This window comes from Ostrea edulis, chromosome 2 (assembly GCF_947568905.1).
Source record: "Ostrea edulis chromosome 2, xbOstEdul1.1, whole genome shotgun sequence".
In the NCBI taxonomy this organism is placed as follows: Eukaryota; Metazoa; Mollusca; class Bivalvia; order Ostreida; family Ostreidae; genus Ostrea; species Ostrea edulis.
In genome coordinates, this window is record NC_079165.1 from 103,340,505 (window position 1) to 103,364,435 (window position 23,931).

A 23,931-nucleotide genomic window follows, 5' to 3' on the forward strand; every position below is an offset into this window, starting at 1 on the left:
CCAGGAATCATTGTATCAGCTCACACAACTTTTACAGGAGTCAATGTCTCAGCTCACACAACTTTTACAGGAATCATTGTATCAGCTCACTCAACTCATACAGGAATCATTATCTCAGCTCACACAACTCTTACAGGAATCATTATCTCAGCTCACACAACTTTTACAAGAATCATTATCTCAGCTCACTCAACTTTTACAGGAATCATTATTTCATCTCACTGAACTCTTACAAGAATCAATATCTCGGCTCACACAACTCTTCCAGGAATCATTGTATCAGCTCACACAACTTTTACAGGAATCAATGTCTCAGCTCACACAACTTTTACAGGAATCATTGTATCAGCTCACTCAACTCATACAGGAATCATTATCTCAGCTCACACAACTTTCACAGGAATCATTATCTCAGAGGGGCCTCCGTGGCCGAGTGGTTAGAGCATTGCGCTCAAAATCTCACCTCTGTCGGCACGGGTTCGAATCCCGCTCGCGCCGGTAAATGAGAAAGTTTCCCAGTTTACTTTCGAAACGTCGGTGGTCTTTTCCCAGGTACATTGTATCTGGGTTCTCTCTTCCACCAATAAAAACTGGGCGCCACCATATAACTGAAAAATTGTTGAGTGTGGCAGAAAACCTCAAAAAACAAACATTATCTCAGCTCACACAACTTTTACAGGAATCATTATCTCAACTCACACAACTTTTACAGGAATCATTGTATCAGCTCACTCAACTCTTACAGGAATCATTATCTCAGCTCACACAACTTTTACAGGATTCAATATCTCAGCTCACACAACTTTTGTGTGAATCAAATTGGATACAGTATTTCAACTTAAGTAAAAATTCTTAAAGCTGTATGTGCAGTATTAAACAGTATTTCATTCGATGTTAAAGGGGCGCCCCATTAGCTGTGAAAGTGATGGCAACCATTTTTTTCTCAAAATCTCTCATTGACATAGGGATATATCTTGATGACTAATAAAGACATTTATTTAGTGCAAAAACAAGAGAAACCTAATAAAACTACGTTAGATAACCACTTTTAGTGAAAAGAAATACATAAGGAAGAGTTATAAATTGTCTTGCAAGAACACGATTTCATGTGGCCATGCAAATGTTGCTTTCGAAATTCCGCGTGAAACATCATGTGATCATGAATATTTCAAAATCGACTCGGGAGAATACATAATTAAATAGGAAATTAGCTTGATTACTTTTTAGTTATTGATTGAGTTAAATTGCATAATTTGCACGAAGTGTATAGCTTGATATAAAACACGTTTTTTAATTCTTACGATGATATCCAAACATAACGGCATAAATAGCTTTGACTTACTTGACTTAATTCCTTCTCTCCTCGTGGAGAATAGGGCCATGAACAAGTCCTCTCCATTTAATTCTATCCTGGGCTGATCTTGCTGCCTCTGTCCATGACCCAAAACCTAGTTCTTTCCTCTCTCTTTCTATTGTTCTTCTCCACGTTTCCTTCGGTCTTCCTCTCTTTTTCCTTCTGGTGTCCAACTAAGGGCTACATATGGGTGTGTTCTTTTATCCATCCGTAGCACATGTCCAATCCATTGCCATCTGCGTGTTTTTATCATAGTGCTGATCTTTGCTACTCCTGCTATCTCTCTAACTGCTACATTTGATATTTTCATTGCCAGTAGATCTTTAAGATTTTCCTAAGACATTTGTGCTGGAAGGTATCTACAAGTTTTTCGTCCCCTTTTGTCATTTTCCAGGTCTCACTGCCATACAATAACACAGCTATTACATTTGAGCTGAAGAGCTTCATTTTTGTTTTTTCTGTTGAGTTGGTTATTGCTCCAGATCTTGCGTAGCTTATGGAATGCTACTCTTGCATGGCCAATTCTTCTTCTTATATCTTCATTAGTACATCCTGTCTTGCTTACTGTTGCTCCGAGGTAAATGAACTCATCCACATCGTTTATGTTGTTCCCATTGATGGTTATTGGTGTGATGTTTGCAGCATTTAGACGCATAACTTTGGTTTTTCCTGTATTGATTTTTAAACCTGTTCTAGCTGCATATCTGTTTAGAGAGTTCAGTTTTTGTTGTATTTGATCTTTGCTGCTGGATAATAAAGCGATGTCGTCTGCAAAATCTAGATCGTCTAATTTTGTTGTCATATTCCATCTTATGCCTGAGTTGTTATCTGCTGTTGTCTTTTTCATTATCCAGTCAACTACCAGGAGGAACAAGAAACCCGACATGTTGCATCCTTGTTTGACACCAGATTTAACATTAAACCATTCTGTTGTACCATTCCCATCAACAACTGCGCATTCACTGTCTTCATACATTAATTTAACCATACTGATTATTACGTCTGGTATTCCATAAGATTTCATGATCTTCCAAAGGGTTTCCCTGTGTACGCTGTCGAAGGCTTTTTCAAAATCGACGAAGCATAGATAGAGGTTGGAGTTCCATTCTATAGCTTGTTCTAGAATATTACGTAGGACAAATATCTGTTCCGTAGTGCCTCTTCCTGCCCTGAATCCAGCTTGTTCCATTCTCATATGTCTGTCTACACCAAGTACAATTCTTTTTATTATTATTTTCCCCATTATTTTGGCAGTTGTTGCTATTAGTGTGATTCCTCTCCAATTTCCACAGTTTGTCAGTTCACCTTTCTTTGCTAACTTTATTATAAGTCCCCTTCTCCAATCTTTGGGAGCTTTTCCAGTTGTCCAGACAATGTTGTATAGTTTGTGTAGTTCCTTGACAGTTGTTTCTATGTCTGATTTCAATATTTCTACAGTGATGTTATCTACACCTGGAGCTTTGCCTAATTTCATTTCCTTCAATGCTCTCCTTATCTCATCTTCTGTTGGTGGACCTGTTTCTATGTCTAATTCGATGGACTCCCCTGTTAGTATTTCAGCAGGATCAATAGGGTCTGGTCTATTTAACACTTCGCTGAAGTGTTCCATCCATCTTTTTCTTATATCTTCCTCTTTAGTCAAGAGATTTCCTTCCTTGTTTTTAACTGTCTCAACAGTTTTTGGACGTTCGTTGCACAATAATTTGGTTACATCATATACAGTTTTCATGTTTCCGATGTTTGCTGCCTCTTGTGCCTCATTCGCCATGTCGTCTACCCATTGTCGTTTGTCTTTTCTAAAACTTCTTTTCACCTCTTTGTCTTTGTCCCCATACTTTTCTTTTAGTCTAGCTCTTAATCTCTCTGATCTTGCACTTTCTACTTTGCCCTTTAGAACTCGCCTCTCTTCTACCTTCTTCCAACTGCCCTGGCTTATCCATTCCTGGTTTTTCCTTTTTCTACACCCAAGTACGTTTATGGCAGTTTCATTATATGCAGTTTTAATGTTGTTCCATCTTTCCTCTATGTCATCAGGATTGGGACCTGTGGTGTTGTCTTCACTGAGTGCGTTAAATCTATTCCTCAGTTCTATTTGGAATTGTTTCCGAACTTCTGGTACCTTAAGTTTGCATGTCTCGAATCTTGTTGAAGATGTTGGTTTCTTTCCTATTTTGTGCAGTTTAAGCATTACTTTTGTGATGACTAAATTGTGGTCAGATCCGACATCTGCACCTCGGTGTGCTCTGACATCCAATACAGATCTTTTAAAGCGCCCATTGACTGCTACATGGTCTATCTGGTTCTTGTGTTGACCATTTGGTGAAGTCCATGTCTGCTTGTGTATGTCTTTATGTTTAAACATTGTTGTAGATATTGCCAAGTTGTTGATGGCACAAAATGATGCAAATCTTTCTCCATTGTCGTTCCTTTTCGAGTGTAAACCATACTTTCCAACAATTCCATCCTCTCCTTCCTGTTTGTTACCTACTTTTGCATTAATATCGCCAGTTAGAATTATAATATCATGGCGTGGAGTGTTGTCTATGACTCCCTGTAGTTGTTCGTAAAAATTATCTTTTGATTCCTCGTCTGCATCATTGGTAGGTGCATACACTTGTATTAATGTTGTTTTTATATAGTTTGACCAGAACCTGGCAGTTATGATGCGGTCGTTAATGGGTGCCCATTCGTATAATGTCTTGGCTTTCTCCTTTGATATAGCAATAGCAACTCCATTACTGTGATGGTTATCTTTCCTTCCAGAATACAGTATAGTTTCACCTGTCTGGGTTCTGATTTTTCCAGAATCTGTCCATCTGCATTCGCTTATTCCAAGTATATCTAGGTGGTATCTCTTCATTTCTGCTATTACTTGTGTGGTTTTTCCAGTGGAGTACATAGTTCTTACGTTCCATTATCCCAACCTGACGATGTTTTTGGGGCTTGCTAGCATATCCCTCTGTCCGCGAACTTCCTTTCGGCTTTGGCCCGTAGACATCATGCTTGCATCTCTGTCCGTTATGAAATCATCCTTTGGAGTATGCTCGATAGCTATGCTTACCCCACGACTTCTTATTGACTTTTTCATAGTTTCCGTAATCAACTTCTTTTTATGAGGTCGGGTGATTAGCCCTACGCTCAACCTCGTTGAGGTGGTTTTTCTGTTGGGGTTTTCCTTCCCTTAGATGACGGTCTTTTTAAGACTATTGGATGCCATCCCCCAGGTTTTACATCGGAGTGTCCTTCTCCTAGGTAAGCTGCCATCCCTGGTTGCGAATCTCACCTATCCGGGTTTTACATCGGAGGTTTCCTTCTCCTAGACAGATAATCATCCCTGATTATCGACATCATGTCTTGCCGGCTATATTCCCATAGCTGGGGCAAGGTTGATGAGTGCTAGGGCGTGTCCACACGCCGGTGGGCCTACACACTGCATCTATGGGGCCCTTGCTGCTCCCAGATCCCCATTAGTTCTGCCTGGTCCCGAGAGAGGCCAGTATCCGTGTGCTGCCAACGTGGAGGCACTAATGGAGTCTTGGTAATGTAGAGGCTATGTACTGACAGGAGAGGCTGACGCACTCGGCTCTCTTTTCGCAAAAGGATGCTAGTCAGCGGCAAATACATGCACTAGACGCATATCACTACCCTGTGGTATATACCACCAACACACATAAATAGCTTTAATCTACATTTATTTTCTTTGATTCATTTGATAACCTGTAAAATCCGTCACTCTTTAGAACACCCGGTGGCCGTTTATTCGAGAACGAAACGCGAATTCTTTTTATATACATTATAACGCGCATATTTGCAAAAGTTTAGTGTCATAACTCGAACGTTTGACATTATGACTCAAAATTTGCATGTTTATTCGAGAGCGTTACACGTTTGACGTGATAAATTATTTTGTTGGCTACGAAAATAAGCTGCATGGGATTTCGGATTAAAATTCTTGACAAGCAAACAAAAGTGGTGGTGTGGGGAATTTAGGGTCGTCATCAACTAAAACTGCCACAATATTTTTTGGCTTCGTTTTCTTAAATCGTAGTGGGCGCTCATATTTCTTATTTTACGACTACTATAGAATCGAGGGAGTAACCCCCACCCCATTTCTATTTCTACATGCCTACACCTTCACAAGGCTATTAAAACTTAAAAGCGGATACAAATCTGTAAAAGACGATGCTTCCGTCCCGGTGTTGAAAATACCTTCGATTTTATGGAATTTCGAAATCAGTTACTAGTAGTTGATGGCGTTTTACCCATTTGTTGCCACTTTGCCGAGACAGTCACCAAAGTCGTTTCTTGGAAGAGGCCACCAACAAACGCCTATGGGTGGCTGTTTATATAAGTGACTTTGTCGTCAATGATATATTAGCAACAAGCCGATAATGGTGCCAAAAATCGGGCCTTCGTTGCCTATAAAGCTTAGATGTGCTCCTTGAAGGTCTGAAATGCTTGCATCTAAATTCTGGGAGCTTCGCCGTCTAACCATGAAATTGATAAAGTTTACTTAAACGGGCGTCTGGGTTGCCTCAATCTAGTACTAACCCAGACCCCATGCTTTTTGTGACGTGCGCACTATTTGTTCTAGATAGCTATGCCCCTGATAACTATACAGTCAAACCTGCATAAAGAGACCAACGGAGAATGGAATAAAGGTCACACATGACAGGTGATCTCTTAATACAGATTACATATCCACAGTAATTGCACTTCGCAAATAATTAATATACAGAAATAGTTTGTACAATGGAAAAAAATAACTGTACATGTACATGTATTTGGAATTCATTATTAAGAATATCAAGTATGGTTTTTTAAAATAGTAAATGTTGTAAAATAAAATTCATAATGCACTATACTATTATAGTAGCTACCTAGGGGTAGTTAAAAATCTAAAATACAATGTGCTGTATTATATTTTATTCTTCATCAAAAATTACATTTAATCTGTTTAAGAATGATAAAATTTACATGCATTTTATGCCTCGTTCACACGAAGAATTTAATTCGCATTAAACGTAAGTTAATGCGAATTAAATCTGAACCGCGTTCACACGGAGATTTTACTGCGCATTAGTTTACTTCGAATCAAAATTGACGTCGCGATTTAATGCGAATTAAATTTACTTCGCATTAGCTCCGTGTGAACGCTAAGCGAATCTAATTCGCATTAAATGTACACGCATGCGTAATGGCAAATTTGGGTCGCATGCATCATACCCATGGTCAGCTATATATATTAATGTCAGTTTTGTACGAAAAATTAATAAAAATGATAATAATCACTAAAAACATGTACAAACAGCATGTCATTAGATAATGTCAGACGTAAATATGTGCTCTGCATAGGCATACTGAGTAATACATGTGGAAGGAATTGTTTTTAAATACGACAAAAATGTTTTAAAATAGTGATAATGTGGTAGTATTGGATTTTTATTATGCTTTTATTTCAGCCGGAAATTTGGGAAATTAAAATAAACTAATTTGAATACATTTGAACTTGTTTTTATCTATTCAAAAAATTAGAAATAGTTTTGGTCAGTTCTTATTTAAATCTGCCCGTTGATTGGTCAAGAACTTTCCCGGGTGTCCGTGTTAAAATTGCAGGTAATGAGGTGTGAAAGGAGAGAATTTTGGGAACATAGATTTACCCAAAAACACCCAAGAATACCCAAAAAACACCCCAAAACACCCAAAAATATCATAGAACAGCACAGTAAACAACTAATATCGTTCATATATTAAAGAAAAATTGATTTTTTTAGTAAAAATTTTAACCAATAAATAATTTAACCAATAGCATTTGGTGTAAAACAAACAATTTCAATATGAATATTTCGTTAAATGATCAAAACAGTAAATTATTTGATGCCGCCGATTGCACAATCATGAGTCTTCTTTACTTTCGAATTATGTTTATTTTACAATCTACTCATATCTGCTTTGCAATGGTCTCCAGTAATTAAAGTTTAATTGCTTTCCTTTGATGTAATAATTTAGCCTATAATATCGATCATTGATTAAATATGAATTTTCATTTATTTATTTTTAAATATCAGTTAATATCTAATTTTTTTCTTCTTTTTTTAGATTTCATTTAAATATAAAATATACATTTATATGTCATGTGACTCCGATGAGCAGGGAAAATTAACCGAGTTATCGATCTTGAAATAACTCTTAAATTATGTATATTGATACCATTTCAAATAATATACGGCGAAATTGTTCAGTTTTCTGCGTAAATAACATAGTTTTAACCAATATTTTATTTTATATTGTGTTTTTGGGTCTTTTCATTGTGTTTTGGGGTGTTCTTGGGTATTTTTGGGTGTTTTGGGGTAAATCTACGAGCCGGAGAATTTTAAAAAGAAAGATATAGAAGGTACATGTACTACGTGCGTCAGTTATTTGTGATAGACAATTGATATTTTCTTGATATTCAAAGACTTGAGACTGCACGACATACTACCGTAAGTTTCTTTTTACCATTACCTATTCATTTTAACATTCCTATGTCATTAACGTAATTTCTATAATTGTCTGCATTTCAATGGAAACCCTAACAATAGTAAAAGTGATACGTGAGAGAGTGCATTATAAATCTAAGTTGTATATAGTATATTTTGTACAATGAATTTTATAGTACCTGTGGTATATAAATGTATTATTAATTAACAGGCATTTACCCATACTACATTTGTACGAGTATAACACCGACCATTTTGGTCAGACTGAACCCTGATCCATAATCAGGTACATTGTGTTGTGTGTTATAAAGTATGTTTATCATATTGTTACTTGCTATTACATGTTACATATTATACTGTAAATTCTATACGATATCAAATATTGCTATAATATGTACGAGTTCATTCATGTAAGGGAGATAACTCTTACAGAGGTAATATTCGTTTCTATATGTGTATAAATTGCATAGTTTATACTATTGATTGTCTATATGATTGTCATTGATTTATTATGAAATATTGCCATCACTTATTGTGTATTTCAGGGTTCATGTTATGTACAGTAATTACATCATTTTAAATACAAGACTCGAACTCGAGAAACAGGATTTGGAGTTGGTGTTTATTTCTTTCTCCTGTTACAATAATATGATTTTCTTTTCCGCTCATTGTTAATTTTTTTATACCATATGACGTCATAGTAGACTTATAATACGTATTATTAATTAAAAATTACATCACAACAGTAGTAAGCGGAATGGTGAAAAAGACGTTCCGAAGTTTTAAAATTGGGAAGATGAAGAAACAATATATTGTCTAGATTGAATGCTGGTCGTCAGAGGAAATAACAAGTAATTTCTTGGGAACATATAAATAAACACGACAAAACTCCTTATGTAAATTGTAAACATGTAGTATACTACATGTATATAGCGTTTTGAACAAAGAATTCTGTATCTACACAATATTCATTAAAATATCTATAAAAATAATTTTCAATAACATAGTCTATTCTTTAATTTATTTCGCGCACCCTTTAATAGAGATGCATACAAATTAATGCGCATTAGTTTACTTCGCATTAAATATTACCGCCGTGTGAACGCTATTTAATTCGAATTAAGGTAGAGATTGATAGGTTGATGCTAAAAAAAAAATAACCATTGAATTTTTTTTATTTTGATATATGTTTATGATGAAGCTTCGATATAAAACATAATAAAAAATCAATGTAGGTAATCGACCTTGTTTTTGAGAAATATGGCGATTTTAACAACACCTTCTTTAGTCCTTGTAAAGCGTAAAAAGTGAAGAAAAATAAGTAGAGAGCAATATACAAATAGTGCTATAACATTTCACGTGAAAATACACGATTTTTACTGATCACGTGGTTGCTATCGGTCTCTACCTTAATTTAATGCGCATCCGTGTGAACGAGGCATTATATTACATGAGATTTAAATCTAATTTATGAAATGCATGCAAATTTTCTAAAAGTTAAACGCATTTTGTTGTAAAGAGTATTTATGTATAGCCTACTTGTAACTGAAAAAATGTAATGCTTCTCTGGTGGTAAGAAAACAAGTGATGAAGTGTTACCTCTCCTTTTGTAAAATAATGCTGAAAATGTGTTTTAGATTTGAAAGACATTCAATAAATCACAATATCTATTGTGCATAGCAAATCTTTTAAGTTTTGAACTAATGCATGCAGGCAACTTTCTTGAACTTGAATGTGTGAAATACTCTGAATATGTCGAAGTGAGCCACTATTCCCAGTCATGATTCTGGAAACCTTGGGTATATCGTACAGGAAAATCGCGAATACTCCATTTAAAATTTCAGTCCCAAGCATGATATTTACCTGATTTATATCGTAACCAGGCTATTTTTTCCCACTCTGTTGAACATACATGTACAGGTATACCAGGTGGGAGATTTCATATCCGATCTACCCCGCACACCTCAAAGTCTGTCGACATTCACAGGGGCTAAGCCCGTTTTGGGCCCATTGGTCCCGAACTCTGATACTATATATATCTATGATAACATATACCTAGTAGTGTATCAGCCCTGATACACCTACCTTGGCTAGAGTGAGACTGCTGCAAGGAGGTAGGGCGGTCTCGCCCTAAAGGCTGAGATATCTCTGCAGTCTCGGCCCGTTGTCAAGGGACTGTCTCGCTCTCAAATTCCAAATGTCTATTTCTTCTTTGGCGTGGCAGCAAAAGGGTTAATGTAAATCCACCAAAGGAATGAAATAGTCAAATATCGTTGCCATGTGTAGGCCTATTCGTGTTTGGACCCCCCCCCCCCCAATTTAAAAAAAAAAAGTTTATCAACTTGTTGTGTTATTGGTATATGATATAAACAATATCACACTCTAATGTTGATCTCGGACCTGGGATTGCCGTACGGGCTCAGGTCGAGATCAATTCTCAGGTCCGATATCAACATTGGAGTGATATTCTATATGTATCACAGAGTTCGGGACCAGAACGAGCTTAGCCCCTGTGTCGACATTCATACCTTCGAAACCAACGGCCTTGATTCCCTGATCCTTTATTTTGTTAAATGAACAACAAATTGAGAAATGATAACCAAGGAGGTTATCCTGCAATATACACGAAAACAAGGAACTTTATTTCTATTCTACAACGGCTCCAATCTAATTAGAATCGCTACAGTAGATGAGCGGATCAAAGGATCTAATTTTAATTAGATTGACAACGGCTCAGAAATATAAAGCCTATAGTTTTCCTATATACATGTAGCTACGAATTAGGTCACTGTGACGTCATATGGCAGTTTCCGAAACGACCTGCATAGTTTTTGCTGACGAAAAAGATGAGATGGTAGGGGTATTCTAAACCTATTTAGCTTGATGTTAACGGATTCACTGCATCAATTGCTTTGAATACAGTTGAAAAAAACTTATCTGTGCATCGCCATGTTTACATGTGTATCGCTCTAGGAATGCAAACGATTGGTTTATACAGAATGACAAATGTTCTTCAGTTATTTCTGATTTTTTACGACATATACTGATTGATTTTTATGACTATAAAATTGAATTATTGGTCATCGACTTTATTGTTGCATTAGCAAAATCCAATGTGCAAGCGAAATGTGTATCACTTAATTTTCTCACAATCAATTAATACGTATGAAGGTATATCATAGAATAATGACCGCGGCATTCCTTTGATCTTTGCAATAACCGTAGTAGCTTACACGTTAACCAAAATTTATAGAATGGGTATAATACTTGAATCAGAGTACCGACTAAACAAGATCACCGATGAACCCGTGCATTCTAAAACGTAAGTGTTACAATAGATAGGATAACGCCATGGGGGCAATTTTTATGGTCACATACGACAGGGAGTCGTTTAATATAGTGGGTCGCTATGGCAGTTTTGACTGTAGTTGTCTAGTACAGAGGGTGTTGTGTTCAATCCTGTTGAGGCATACCGTGAGAGAAGTTGGTAGTTGGCTTCTAAAATACTCTTGACAAGCAACAACAAAAAAACAACAACAAAAAACCGCCCCCGCCTACTTTACTCAAATCTTCCAAATCCTAATTTGGGGGGTTGGGTGTGTGTGTCTTTTTAGTATCACGATAATCCTTCGCTAAATAGTTTTTGTTCTTATTTTCAACGCATTCACTACTACTCTCATAAAAAAGTGGGATGGGGCATACACCTACTATACCTTTTGTTTGCATTTCAAAATAACAAATAATGGTCATTGTTAAAAAAGTGGGGAGGGGGCTACCCCCCCCCTCCTCTGATTCTACATGCCTGTCTATATACCATTCCATACATACTCGTACTGTAACGTCATTTCACTTTCTTGACTTCGTTAGAAAAGAATTGGAAGAACGTTACTCAGAATCATTTTCCTATTCGTAATAGAAACTTTTTAAAGGCTGTCGATTGACGCCGTTCCGGAATAATGAACTAAACTGTAAAAATGACCACCATCTCCATGTCATCCTAGCATAGAAAGGAGAAATCACTTACGTTATAGGAAACGGGTACTGTGGTGATAAGTAGACTTATTCCGTGTCCGGTGTACGGAGCACTGACTAAGTAGCGGGCTATCTGACGCGAAACGAGAACCTGCCATCCTCATGATAATTATTGTTTAACGCAGGATGGACGCAGATACTGCTCTCTGGAGTCTTGTAATTACATGCATTATATCAAGTAAGTTTTCTTGTGACTTCTGCATTGACGAAAGCTTTTAGTCTATTAAAAGTAATTGATGCACCATTTTTTTTAAAATACTTACATGTACTTACCGTACGGGATAAAATTTATCGATATGTTTCAGATAAGTATTAAATTACGAAACAGTCACTTTTACATTTGAGTAAAATGCAGTAAGTTCATATAAAAGTACATGTGTGCCAATTTATGACGAATGTACTTCTCATTTTATAATCCACAGAAAACTTAATTTACTAACAACAATTTACAAAATTACACAGGACATGTATTGGTGATAACGTTATGGAACAAATCGCTGTACACACTGGCTGAGAGTAACAAGCCATCGTCATCTCACAATGGCGATTGGATGAAGACATTATTGTCGAGCCGTGCACTCTATAAACAAGATTGTAATGATCTTATTACTTGCACATGCATTTTATTATCAGTGGGAACTGCAGTAACACAATGCAGTTCATCTATTGACGGGATGACTTGATCTAGATAAACAAGATGTCTAGACTTTGATTTGGGGTTAGCCTCACAAATTATGAGGATACAAGAAACATTCTTGGAGTATCAATAAAGTTATCCAAGGCTCTATATATAGGATCTTCACGCATGCGGAGAACAAAGGATCATAACTCTCGTAAATGTGCATGGGCAATCGCATTGAAAGGACAGAGGTCACTACAAAATTACGTAGAAAATTACGTACCATGTTTCATACCGGAAAAAATATTCAAGGGGCTGTAAATATCTTGTAAAAAAAAAATTGAATCTGTATACTGTACTAGTTATTCGTTGGGGCATTAAAATACATGTAACAATTTTCTAAGCATGTCTTAAAGCAAAACGAAAAAGCAGAAAACAAATATCATATTATGGACTACAACTCTTGTAAAATTGGGCCAAAGGTAACAAAAATCAAACATACTCAGTTTGCTTGCTGGTCGTTCATTGAAAAGTACACAGGGTATTTCTTATAAATATATCAATGTTTAAGGGGAAATAGTGCGAAAACCGGAGTGTGACAAACCGATAAAGTGACGGGTTTGATCTGATGATCCGCGCCTGTCAACGAGACGTGATCCAACTCTTGTAGTAATGATACATTTATTTTATACCCCCTTATGCATTTTAAATCCACATTTATAAGATAATAAATGTAATCCAAATTATCAAAAACACAGACATACCATGAAATTATGTTTTGTGTACGCAGTTTCGTTTGTGACGCTGTCAATATTTTCCACAAATAACGTTGCGTTGATGCATTGTGACGGCATCAGTTTCAGAGGATACGGAAAACCGGATCATACTCTGTGAAATCCACAGTATCAAAGAATGATACATTAATGGGTATATAATGGGGGGGGGGGGGACATCATATACTGGTGATAATGGAATTTTCCAACATAAATATCGGAAGTTGACGATGGGGAAGGCGACATCATTCCGTTTATCATAAAGTGGAGTTGTTATTTTGCTGTTAGTGTATATTTTCAATAAAATATCTAAGTATGAAGCAGAAGTGGAGGACTCTGTGGTGTCTTTCACAGGGATATATCGAATCGAAAAATGAATGAAAATTATCATCTGGCCTTCTGGGTGTATTCTGCATCGTTATCTAGGAGAAGCCGTTCGAATTATACGTCGGCTAACAATGCAAATCTCGCCATATTTTACTTACCTGTCTGATATTGTTTAAGTCGTCTGCAAGACCTACCATCGGAACATCGCTCGGCCTTCTCCGTTTTATACATGTATCAACTTGGTGGAAAAGGCCAAACTATGTTCTGATTGCAAGACCTAGTCAAAAGTGACTAGAGTTTTCATTGGACGACCACAAAAATAATAACCAATCGTTTCAATTTTAAATTTTCGATGATTTTGGCCTGATGTTGGAGGAATAAAATGTTATATTCACCTTGAAGGCATGTTTGGGTGAATAGTATACAGTTATCGACTGTGTCCTCGGACAACAGCTGTTTTGTTTGACCCTCAAACAGATCTGTTGCCCGAAGCCACAGATCCCTTCTCGGGTCAAACAAAACAGCTGTTGTCCTCGGACGCAGTCAATAACTGTATACATGTACTATTTTTTTTTTTTATAGTATGTTAGATTTAGGCCAATCAGAGACCTCGAATTATTCGATCATATAATAAAGAACTATATATACCTGAATATTGTATTTGATAAAATATACCGGAGAGGACAGGTAGAGTAAAATATAAAACCTCCTCTATTTAACAGGTACATTCCAGTCCGGCGACGTAGTCTTCTCAGCTCCCTCTAGATTACACGCTGGGAGCACCTTAGCATTACACTGTCGATCAAACCAGGATAGGACCATTCATGCATATCACTTCACCATAAGAAGACTAGGCGAAGCACCAGTGCCGTTGGTTAGGATCACTATGGGTAGAAGTGGAAAGGAAACGCAATGGGAAGACGACTTAGCCCAGGCCAGGGGGACGGTGAATGCTGAACTCGGCTTCTCCAACGTTTCTTTTGCTCGAGTCCAAATTTCTAGAGCAGACTGCACTGATGATGCGGAATATACATGTCGCATAACGACCGATAGGAGAGGAGACGCGCCACAGACATCTAGACACGTTACAATTATCAGTATGTATATTACCAAACCGGACAAAATCTCATAAAATAACGGTTTTGTCCACAAAATTATCATTTCTCATGATATCAATATATTTAAGAGAATGTGAATAAATCCAACTATTTTCCAGGAAATCCCAATGGTGTGTTTCCTATAACCGCAACTTCTGTTGAAAGAAATGAAATGACAAATGACAACCTAGGAATTATTTCATCGGCCCTCCGAAGTTCGGGGTCCTCTGGATATTCAGCATTACCCGTGGGTTCTATAGCGGTTTTTAACTGCACTTCTAGAGAGTCCTATCCTCCAGCAACAATACGGTGGTGCTTGAAACGACCGATAGACGAAACATTTAGAAACTTTGCTTTTGCGTCAGTCCAGCGCCTGGAAATGGTGAATGCTTCGTTATCAAAGCAGTCTTGCTTTTTCAAAAAGACAAGTCTTCTTCCGTTTGCAATAACGACTGCAGATAATGGCACGATACTGTCATGTTCCACGGACACCACCGAGTGTACTCTCACAACACGCAGGAACAACGCGGCAACCTTCCTCATCACAACTGCTGGTGAAACAGGATATTTAACTTTTTAATATAAGAATGAGAATTCACAACATTACAGAAATTACCAGACATCTTTTCCTTTGCCATTATTTGAAGATTTAACATTTGTAGTATTGCATGTACACTTCTAGGACCCATGTGATAGCCGTATGTTTCATTATTTTAGATACGGATAATTCCGGTAGTGGATCAGAAAGTGATTTAGGCCAGGTGATCGCTGCAGATTCACAAACATCAACGACAGGTACTAGTTAGCATATTTGAATAATAAAATGCTGTCTTTGCTTTGTTAAACGGGAAATGACCTTCATAACAAACCAACGAAAGACATTTCATTATTTATGATTATGTTTTTCTGTACGTTTTAAAGATATGAAAATTTTCAAGTACATATACGTGAAATACAAATTTTATTGACTTTTAAGTTAAATAAACATAACTGTTGAAAATTACCTGATCTTGACTTGTTTCCATATTTGGTAATGAATTCCATATCTAAACAATTTGAAAGGAAAATATTCCATGAAGGACAAATTCTAAACGGTAAAAGTAACCCATCGTATAAAATAGATATACGTTATTTATTATAATCATTCAAATGAAAGGTTTAAAAAACAGAAAACATACTTTCCAACAATTTCAAGTATGCCGCGTAACTCGGGGAATATATTGTATCCACACTCAAACAGACGGCACTAAAATCCGGATCTAACTAGATTGAAACAATGGGTTTCAATAAAAATTAAGAGCAAAGGGGTCAAGCCCGTTCTGACCCGAAAATCCTCGTAACCTCTATTTACGGTTACGAGGAGTTTCAGGTTAAAATGTGCTTCACCCCTGTGATTAAGAGAATAGACACAGGAAAAGTAAATATTTATGAAAGAAATTGCATTATTTATATTAGGACATGAACAGCGGCGAGAAGCGTTGCAGTTCATACCCTCATGTATTTTAAAAACCGAAAATCATTTTTTATATATACATTATACTTTCATTTCTTTCAGACATTCTCAGCCATTAAAATAGACATGCTCTACCTATCAAGACTCATACGCGCATTGATCACAACTGCAAAGTATTCATTTAAATTCTATATATGAAATATACAATATATTTGAAATTATACTGCGACTCTTTATGCCTGCATACTTCATAAAGCGCTCCCGTGGGGATCCGGGTTAGAATAGGTCCTCAGTACCCCTTTGCTTGTCGTAAGAGGCGACTAAATGGAGCGGTCCTTCGGATGAGACCGCAAAAAACCGAGGTCCCGTGTCACAGTAGGTGTGGCACTATAAAGATCCCTCCCTGCTCAATGGCCATAAGCGTCGAGCATAGGCCTAAATTTTGCAGCCCTTCACCGGAAGTGGTGACGCCTCCATATGAGTGAAATATTCTCAAGAGGGACGTTAAACAATATTCAATCAATCAATCATAAAACGCATTAGCGCTTCATGAAAAGTATGCCAGCGTGAAACGTTAATTGCTGTTTTTGCCCTCATGTGTTTTTCGAAAATGAAATTGGTTTCTTATATTTACATTCTACTTTCATTTCTGTCGGAGAATTCCTAGCCATTAAAATAGTCGTACTATTTTTTTTTAATGAAGATTCATACGCACATTGTTCACATTCATGAGGAAATGACTATCATTTCAATTGGTAAAGATGTCGAAAGCAAATCCATTACAAAAGTAAATATAAGAAAATAGCTAGCATTAAAATTTGTAAAGATATCAAAGGTAAAAGTATTGGAAATGTAAATATTAGACAGTTTACCAATTAATTGCACATCTTCACCTTGCATCTACATGTATAACTAGTAATACTTGAATTGTATTTGCGCTTGTTAAGTATATGAGAATTTACATCTCGTCTCTTATTGTTATACATGTATGAAGTGGCTACCATTACAATCTGTAAATATATCAAAGGTATTTTTAAATGCTTACATGTGTTTTGTAGGTATAATGGCGTTAGTGACTGCTGGAATAGTTTTAATCATCATCGGAGTCAGCGGGGTAGCACTTGCGGTTTTCACATACACCAAAGCAAAAAGAATCAAAACCGGTATTTCAGAGGGTTTTTAATGAAAACATAAAGCCAGTCTTACTTTGGGTCTTTTACAACATAACACAAAATTAAATACATGCATTCAATTATCTGTATTTCAAATAATAAATTTTAACCAAAAATCAATTTCAATAATGATTGGTGAGGTATTGTTGAAATCTTACTGACAATTGTAAGTTGCAATGAAATTGATTTGTCCTCACTAGCTATTCCTGCTACTGAAATCATAAGAAAGTAATTCACCCTGAAAACAGACGGAAACTAGATAGATTTAACACACACTCCTCTTGATATGTGTGATATATCACGAATTCTTTTTCAGAATATGAAACAATGAAAGAAAGGTAGATCTATCTGTACATTAATGCACGTCTCTTCAAAATTCAATTTTGTTTTATTCTCTCAGCCTTTCACCTTGCATGCGGGTAAAAGAACCTGTCTTGATGTAGGTCGATATTACATGATTACCAGATGTACATATTCCCATATGCATGATACGAGGGGCAATCAAAATTAAATGCAAGATTTAAAATTTAAAAAGCATGTTTTGTGTATATGATTTAACGTCCGTGTCGAGAATTGTCCACTGATGACACAGAAGTAACAGACATTGCTTTAGAGAAGTGGACAGACATAGCCTTAAAGAAGTAAACAGACATAGCCTTAGAGAAGTAGACATAGTCTTAGAGAAGTAAACAGACATAGCCTTACAGAAGTAAACAGACATAGCCTTAGAGAAGTAAACAGACATAGCCTTAGAGAAGTAAACAGACATAGTCTTAGAGAAGTAGACATAGTCTTAGAGAAGTAAACAGACATAGCTTTAGAGAAGTGGACAGACATAGCCTTAAAGAAGTAAACAGACATAGCCTTAGAGAAGTAGACATAGTCTTAGAGAAGTAAACAGACATAGCCTTAGAGAAGTAAATAGGCATACGTTTAGAGAAGTAAGGAGACATAGCCTTAAAGATGTGGACAGACATAGTCTTACAGAAGTAAACAGACATAGCCTTAGAGAAGTAAACAGACATAGCCTTAGAGAAGTGGACAGACATAGCCTTAGAGAAGTAAACAGACATAGTCTTAGAGAAGTAAACAGACATAGTCTTAGAGAAGTAAACAGACATAGCCTTAAAGAAGTAAACAGGCATAGCCTTAGAGAAGTAGACATAGCCTTAGAGAAGTAGACATAGTCTTAGAGAAGTAGACATAGTCTTAAAGAAGTAAACAGACATAGCCTTAGAGAAGTAAACAGACATAGCCTTAGAGAAGTAAACAGACATAGTCTTAGAGAAGTAAACAGACATAGCCTTAAAGAAGTAAACAGGCATAGCCTTAGAGAAGTAGACATAGTCTTAGAGAAGTAAACAGACATAGCCTTAAAGAAGTAAACAGACATAGCCTTAGAGAAGTAAACAGACATAGCCTTAAAGAAGTAAACAGACATAGCCTTAGAGAAGTAGACATAGTCTTAGAGAAGTAAACAGACATAGCCTTAGAGAAGTAAATAGGCATACGTTTAGAGAAGTAAGGAGACATAGCCTCAAAGATGTGGACAGACATAGTCTTACAGAAGTAAACAGACATAGCCTTAGAGAAGTAAACAGACATAGCCTTAGAGAAGTGGACAGACATAGCCTTAGAGAAGTAAACAGACATAGCCTTACAGAAGTAAACAGACATAGCCTTACAGAAGTAAACAGACATAGCCTTAGAGAAGTAAACAGACATAGCCTTAGAGAAGTAAACAGACATAGCCTTAGAGAAGTAAACAGACATAGTCTTAGAGAAGTAAACATACATAGCCTTAGAGAAGTAAACAGACATAGCCTTAGAGAAGTAAACAGACATAGCCTTAGAGAAATAACAGGCATAGCCATGGAGAAGTAAACAGACATAGCTTTAGAAAAGTGGACAGACATAGCCTTAAAGAAGTAAACAGACATAGCCTTAGAGAAGTAAACATACATAGCCTTAGAGAAGTAGACAGACATAGCCTTAGGGAAGTAACAGACATAGTCTTAGAGAAGTAAATAGGCATACGTTTAGAGAAGTAAAGAGACATAGCTTTGGAGAAGTAGACAGGCATAGGCTTAGAGAAGTGGACAGACATAGCCTTAGAGAAGTGGACAGACATAGCCTACATTATGCCAGCCTACCGGTACGTTATGGCTGTCCACGTCTATAAGGTGAATAGAGACGTCACCAGCTGTACATAGGTAAAGTGCCATAAATGTTGACCTTTGCATGACATTCAAGGCCGTAGCAATGAGAATTTCTTTATCCTTCCAACGCCTACCGTGACACGGGTCCTCCGTTGTTATGGCCATTTCCGAAAATCCGTGACTTTCACTTATAATGCTGGGCGCTCGGAGAACAGTCCCTCCCTTTGATAAACTACGAAAATTGAATCCGAACTTCCGGTTGACGAAGTAAGACCACTATTTAGGCTTTTGTAATATTGATCCACTGTTATGTATTTTGGCACAGTCGTTAGACAACGTAATGGAAAATGCCTACGTGTTTCCGACATTTTTCATGCAAAAAGAAATGTTGGTTGGGTTTTTTTTTAATATAGAAATTACTGGCACAGTCGAAAGACGAGAATTTTAAAAACCTGTAGAAATGCATGATCATATTTATAAACATTGCTATTGTTCTCTATAGAGTTCAAGAATTGTAAAAGGAAATCCAAAATGATCACGAACCTGAAAATAAATTAGTTTTGCTTGTGAATACAACACCAATACTTAGTTTCGACGTTTTAATGAAGTCATTAACATACTCTGCTTTCTGCTTTTAGAAAGTCGTGCCTCCAGTAATGTGTACTTCATAATTAGGTTTTCTTATTGCTACCACGTGATCTTGTAGATTCGGATTTGTGCGGCAATATTTTGTAACTCCAAGAGGGGGATCTCTTGAATAATTTATAATGAAAAGAATACACAAACTATGGAAGAGTATCTGAAACCAATAGTTTGGGAAGCTTAATGTGCATGTCTATTCCATGTTCTATATCTAATCTTTCATAACAGTTACTTATATATCACTAACAACAACCAAAAACAAAACAAAAAACAACCAAAGAAACCCAAACAAAAACCGCAGATTAAGAGCATCAGGGTTTTCAATATACATGTATTAGCACGCAGAACATATTGACATGTCATAAATGACTTTAAGAAAAGACATTCCCATGTATTCATATGTTGCATGATAATTAATATCATCGTCAAACTGCAAAAGCAAAGTAATTGACTGCCTGTCACTTATCGAAAGGAATATAAATATTACGTTTTCAGCAATGAAACATGTACTGATATAAAAGCGAAGATTATCCGGTATTTCTGAAGAAAACAAAATGACGTGAGCATCATTATTTCAGGGAGCGGTACCAGACCCTGAATCGAGTGTCTCAGGATCCCGTCACATATGAAGTTATGGATGAAAACGAGTCAGAAGGCAAGTACTCTCCTTCAAAGAAAAATAGTTTTGTCGTATACTGAATAATGTAATAATGATAGAATTGTGCAGCTGTAGTTAGGGGATCTCGTCCTCTGTCGTGAAAGTCGTCTCCATATTCAATGCTCTGGTGTGACAAGTTCCCAAGCACAGTATTCCTATATCAATCATTCAAAACACCCGTTTTGCTGTTAGAAGGCTATTGCAGTTTTTAGAATTTGATGAAAGAAATACCAGCAATCTCAGAACTAATGTCTTATAATTTTGAAATATGACTTGACAACCAAAATCTACATAGGTTCATTGCCGTTAACACGTCAAATTATATCGGTTTATTCAATTACGTATGCACGTATATTGCATATGTAGTTTGAAATTCGGCATTGCATTTGACATCAATGTATTACTTTAATAGCTAATAGTAATTTTCATTTCTAAAATGAATTTCTTACCCCAATTCATAAAATGAAGTCCGTAATAGCTCCAAGTAACTGAAAATTTTTAAACCATCTGTACTTTCACAATCCCAATCATGAACGGTAGTTATGACTAATTACTCAAAAGAGATGGAAGGACCCATAACGAGTTAGAGACTCAAATACTAATATTTATCAATATCGATTCATTATAGTACATAAATTATGCCAATAACAAATCTTATAAATATACAAATGTCTTATTATGTCTATTTTTATCTAAATCATATTATCACAGGTGTTTGACGATTGATAATAATGATGTCAATGTGGGTAGTTAGTGGCACTGATGAAAATTTTATGAATTGGGGTAAGAAATTCATTTTAGAAATGATATTTTATGCTGCACATTCTATTTGATAGCTTGTTGCAATGCTCAAACAATCTGTGTAGTCGTATAGTGTCAGGGCCCAGCTAAAAGTCAACCAAAAAAATGATAGGCATTTTTCCGAGTTCATTTCTGCATATCTTGGGAAGTATTATGAATTTCTGGATGAACTTTGGTAGTAATGTAGATTGATTATGTATGAATAAATTAAAATACAAAGTAGAATTTTATATCAATTAATTTATTGTTTTTACATCGGCTAACCTGGGTACCCTATATTTAGAGTTCTATACCTTTACTCTTTATATAGTAAATTTGACCCCAAGCGATGCAATTGCCTGTGGTCAAAACACGACCGACAATCCCTGCTAAAATATCAAGACAAATCGGTAGGTGACAGTATTCCAATGGTTACAATGTACCACACTGTCTTGAAAGACCTAAACAAAATTCTGAAGAAGCATATTCGCATTCTTCATACTAACCCAAGAATGGCGGAGGGTTTCAAGGAACCTCCCTTGGCTGCCTTCAGACGTCCCAGAAATCTGAAAGACATGGTGGTGCGAACCAACTTGGATAATCCTCTCCCCAATAGGGGTTTCAAAACATGTTCTGATTGCAAATGCCTGATGTGCAAACATAGCGTGAGCACAGACAGTTTTCAGAGCCTTGTCACCGACCGATGCTACCAAATTCTTGGGATCCCGTGGGTATCCGGGTTAGAATAGGTCTTCAGTACCCCCTTGCTTGTCGTAAGAGGTAACTAAATGGAGCGGTCCTTCGGATGAGACCGCAAAAACCGAGGTCCCGTGTCACAGCAGGTGTGGCACGGTAAAGATCCCTCACTGCTCAATGGTATAAGCGCCGAGCATAGGCCTAAATTTTGCAACCCTTCACCGGCAGTGGTGACGTCTCCATATGAGTGAAATATTCTCGAGAGGGACGTTAAACAGTATTCAATTAATCAATCAATCAAATTCTTGGGGATGCATCCTGTCACACGCACAATTGTATCTATCTCCTAAGCTGCAAGATCTGTGACCAACAATACGTAGGTAAACCTGGGGACCTACGTCGAAGGATCAATAACCATTGGTCTACCATTAAGACCAAAAGGGTCAAAGAACCCGTAGCCGAGCATTTCAATATCGCAGGACACAAATGGGAAGCCATGACAGTAGTGGCTATTGACCATAATACTCACTGGACCGATGTAGAGGAAAAAAACCAAGGAGAGATTTTGGATGCATAGACTGAGTCATTTCACCCCAATGACATGAACAAACCCAATGACTTCACCAGAATGAATGTAGTCTAGCTTCCCAGTGTTGTTCTGTTTGTTTTACACTTTTTTTGCCGTCTACTTCTTATCACAGCTTCATCATTAGCAGTCAGTTTTATAATATTTGATTTAATTTTTATTCATTATTATTTGATATCCTCACTTAGTCCCCTAATCATTTTTTAAGGTAATTACTATATCACAATACCAGATGCTATTGATATATTATTCTTCTCTAATTATTTTATTTTTCATCAAAGTACAACACTAGTTATATAGTTTACACCTCCGTGTATGAAATACTCATTAAAACTTGTCATTAGAACGAGTTAACATACTGATTAATCAACTTGTTCTTTGTTTTTAACTTTATCCAGTGTAAGACAGATTAGTTCAGTTCAGTCTTGACTCTCGATCAGAAAATACAATATACATCACTGAAAATGACAAATGACACGTACAAAATAAAATTTCATAAAGTTAAGAACAACCTGTATTTGAACTGTTTGTATCTACATATTAAAATAATCATTTTTTTCTATTACAGGAGTGACAACAAACTATATCAATGCAGATTACAGAGTGTACTCAGAGGTTGGACGTCCAAATTCATGACTAAACTTTGAAACCTTCAGATCAGAAGCTCATTATAAGTCTTTCATAGTGTCTCTATTTGTTTTCAAAAATGTAAACTTTAAATGTAAGTTGGGTGTGAGAATCACTTGAATAAAATTCCTATATTTCTAATATTGTTTTAACGAATTCAAAATGAAATCATGTTATGCAATGACGAGGCATGTGTAATGTTCACATGTTTGATAAAAAGACGAGGAATTAGAATTTCCTGATTTCACTGAAGGACAGTAATTCTAGGTATCATACATTTGAAATGTACATTATTTTAATAAACACGAATATATGAAATTATGAAAGCCTAACCTGGTCCCCGCCCCTGGTTAATCCGTTTTCAATAACAGACTTTGACATGGATGGAGACTGGACTAATAAAAGCCGAGAATGAAAGGTGAAGATAACAAGCAGTGATTAATGTGATAACTTCTATAAGCAATAAAAAATATATAG

At 36.4% G+C, this 23,931-nt stretch overlaps 1 protein-coding gene across 2 annotated transcripts; it reads left to right on the forward strand.

The window, feature by feature from the left end:
* Window positions 1-11,774: 11,774 nt before the first annotated feature.
* On the forward strand, window positions 11,775-23,595 carry LOC125681463 (uncharacterized). 2 transcript variants are annotated; one of them, XM_048921580.2, is made up of 8 exons: window positions 11,780-12,043; window positions 14,307-14,681; window positions 14,801-15,235; window positions 15,399-15,476; window positions 17,193-17,297; window positions 17,623-17,644; window positions 20,686-20,762; window positions 23,396-23,595. In XM_048921580.2, the coding sequence occupies exons 1-8, from the start codon at window positions 11,992-11,994 to the stop codon at window positions 23,461-23,463; spliced, it is 1,212 nt and encodes a 403-aa protein (XP_048777537.1). In that variant the 5' UTR covers window positions 11,780-11,991; the 3' UTR covers window positions 23,464-23,595. The 2 variants fall into 2 exon arrangements, with proteins under 2 accessions (XP_056011819.1, XP_048777537.1); XM_056155844.1 differs by lacking the exons at window positions 17,623-17,644; window positions 23,396-23,595 and having other exon boundaries at window positions 11,775-12,043.
* The last annotated feature ends 336 nt before the right edge of the window (window positions 23,596-23,931 follow it).

Excerpts from the sequence above, each read along its gene's own strand:
- LOC125681463 (XM_048921580.2), top strand. The coding sequence starts at position 11,992 with ATGGACGCAGATACTGCTCTCTGGAGTCTTGTAATTACATGCATTATA. Across the intron at positions 12,044-14,306 it reads AATTACATGCATTATATCAA|GTACATTCCAGTCCGGCGAC; the intron begins GTAAGTTTTCTT and ends TCTATTTAACAG. Across the intron at positions 14,682-14,800 it reads TAGACACGTTACAATTATCA|GAAATCCCAATGGTGTGTTT; the intron begins GTATGTATATTA and ends ACTATTTTCCAG.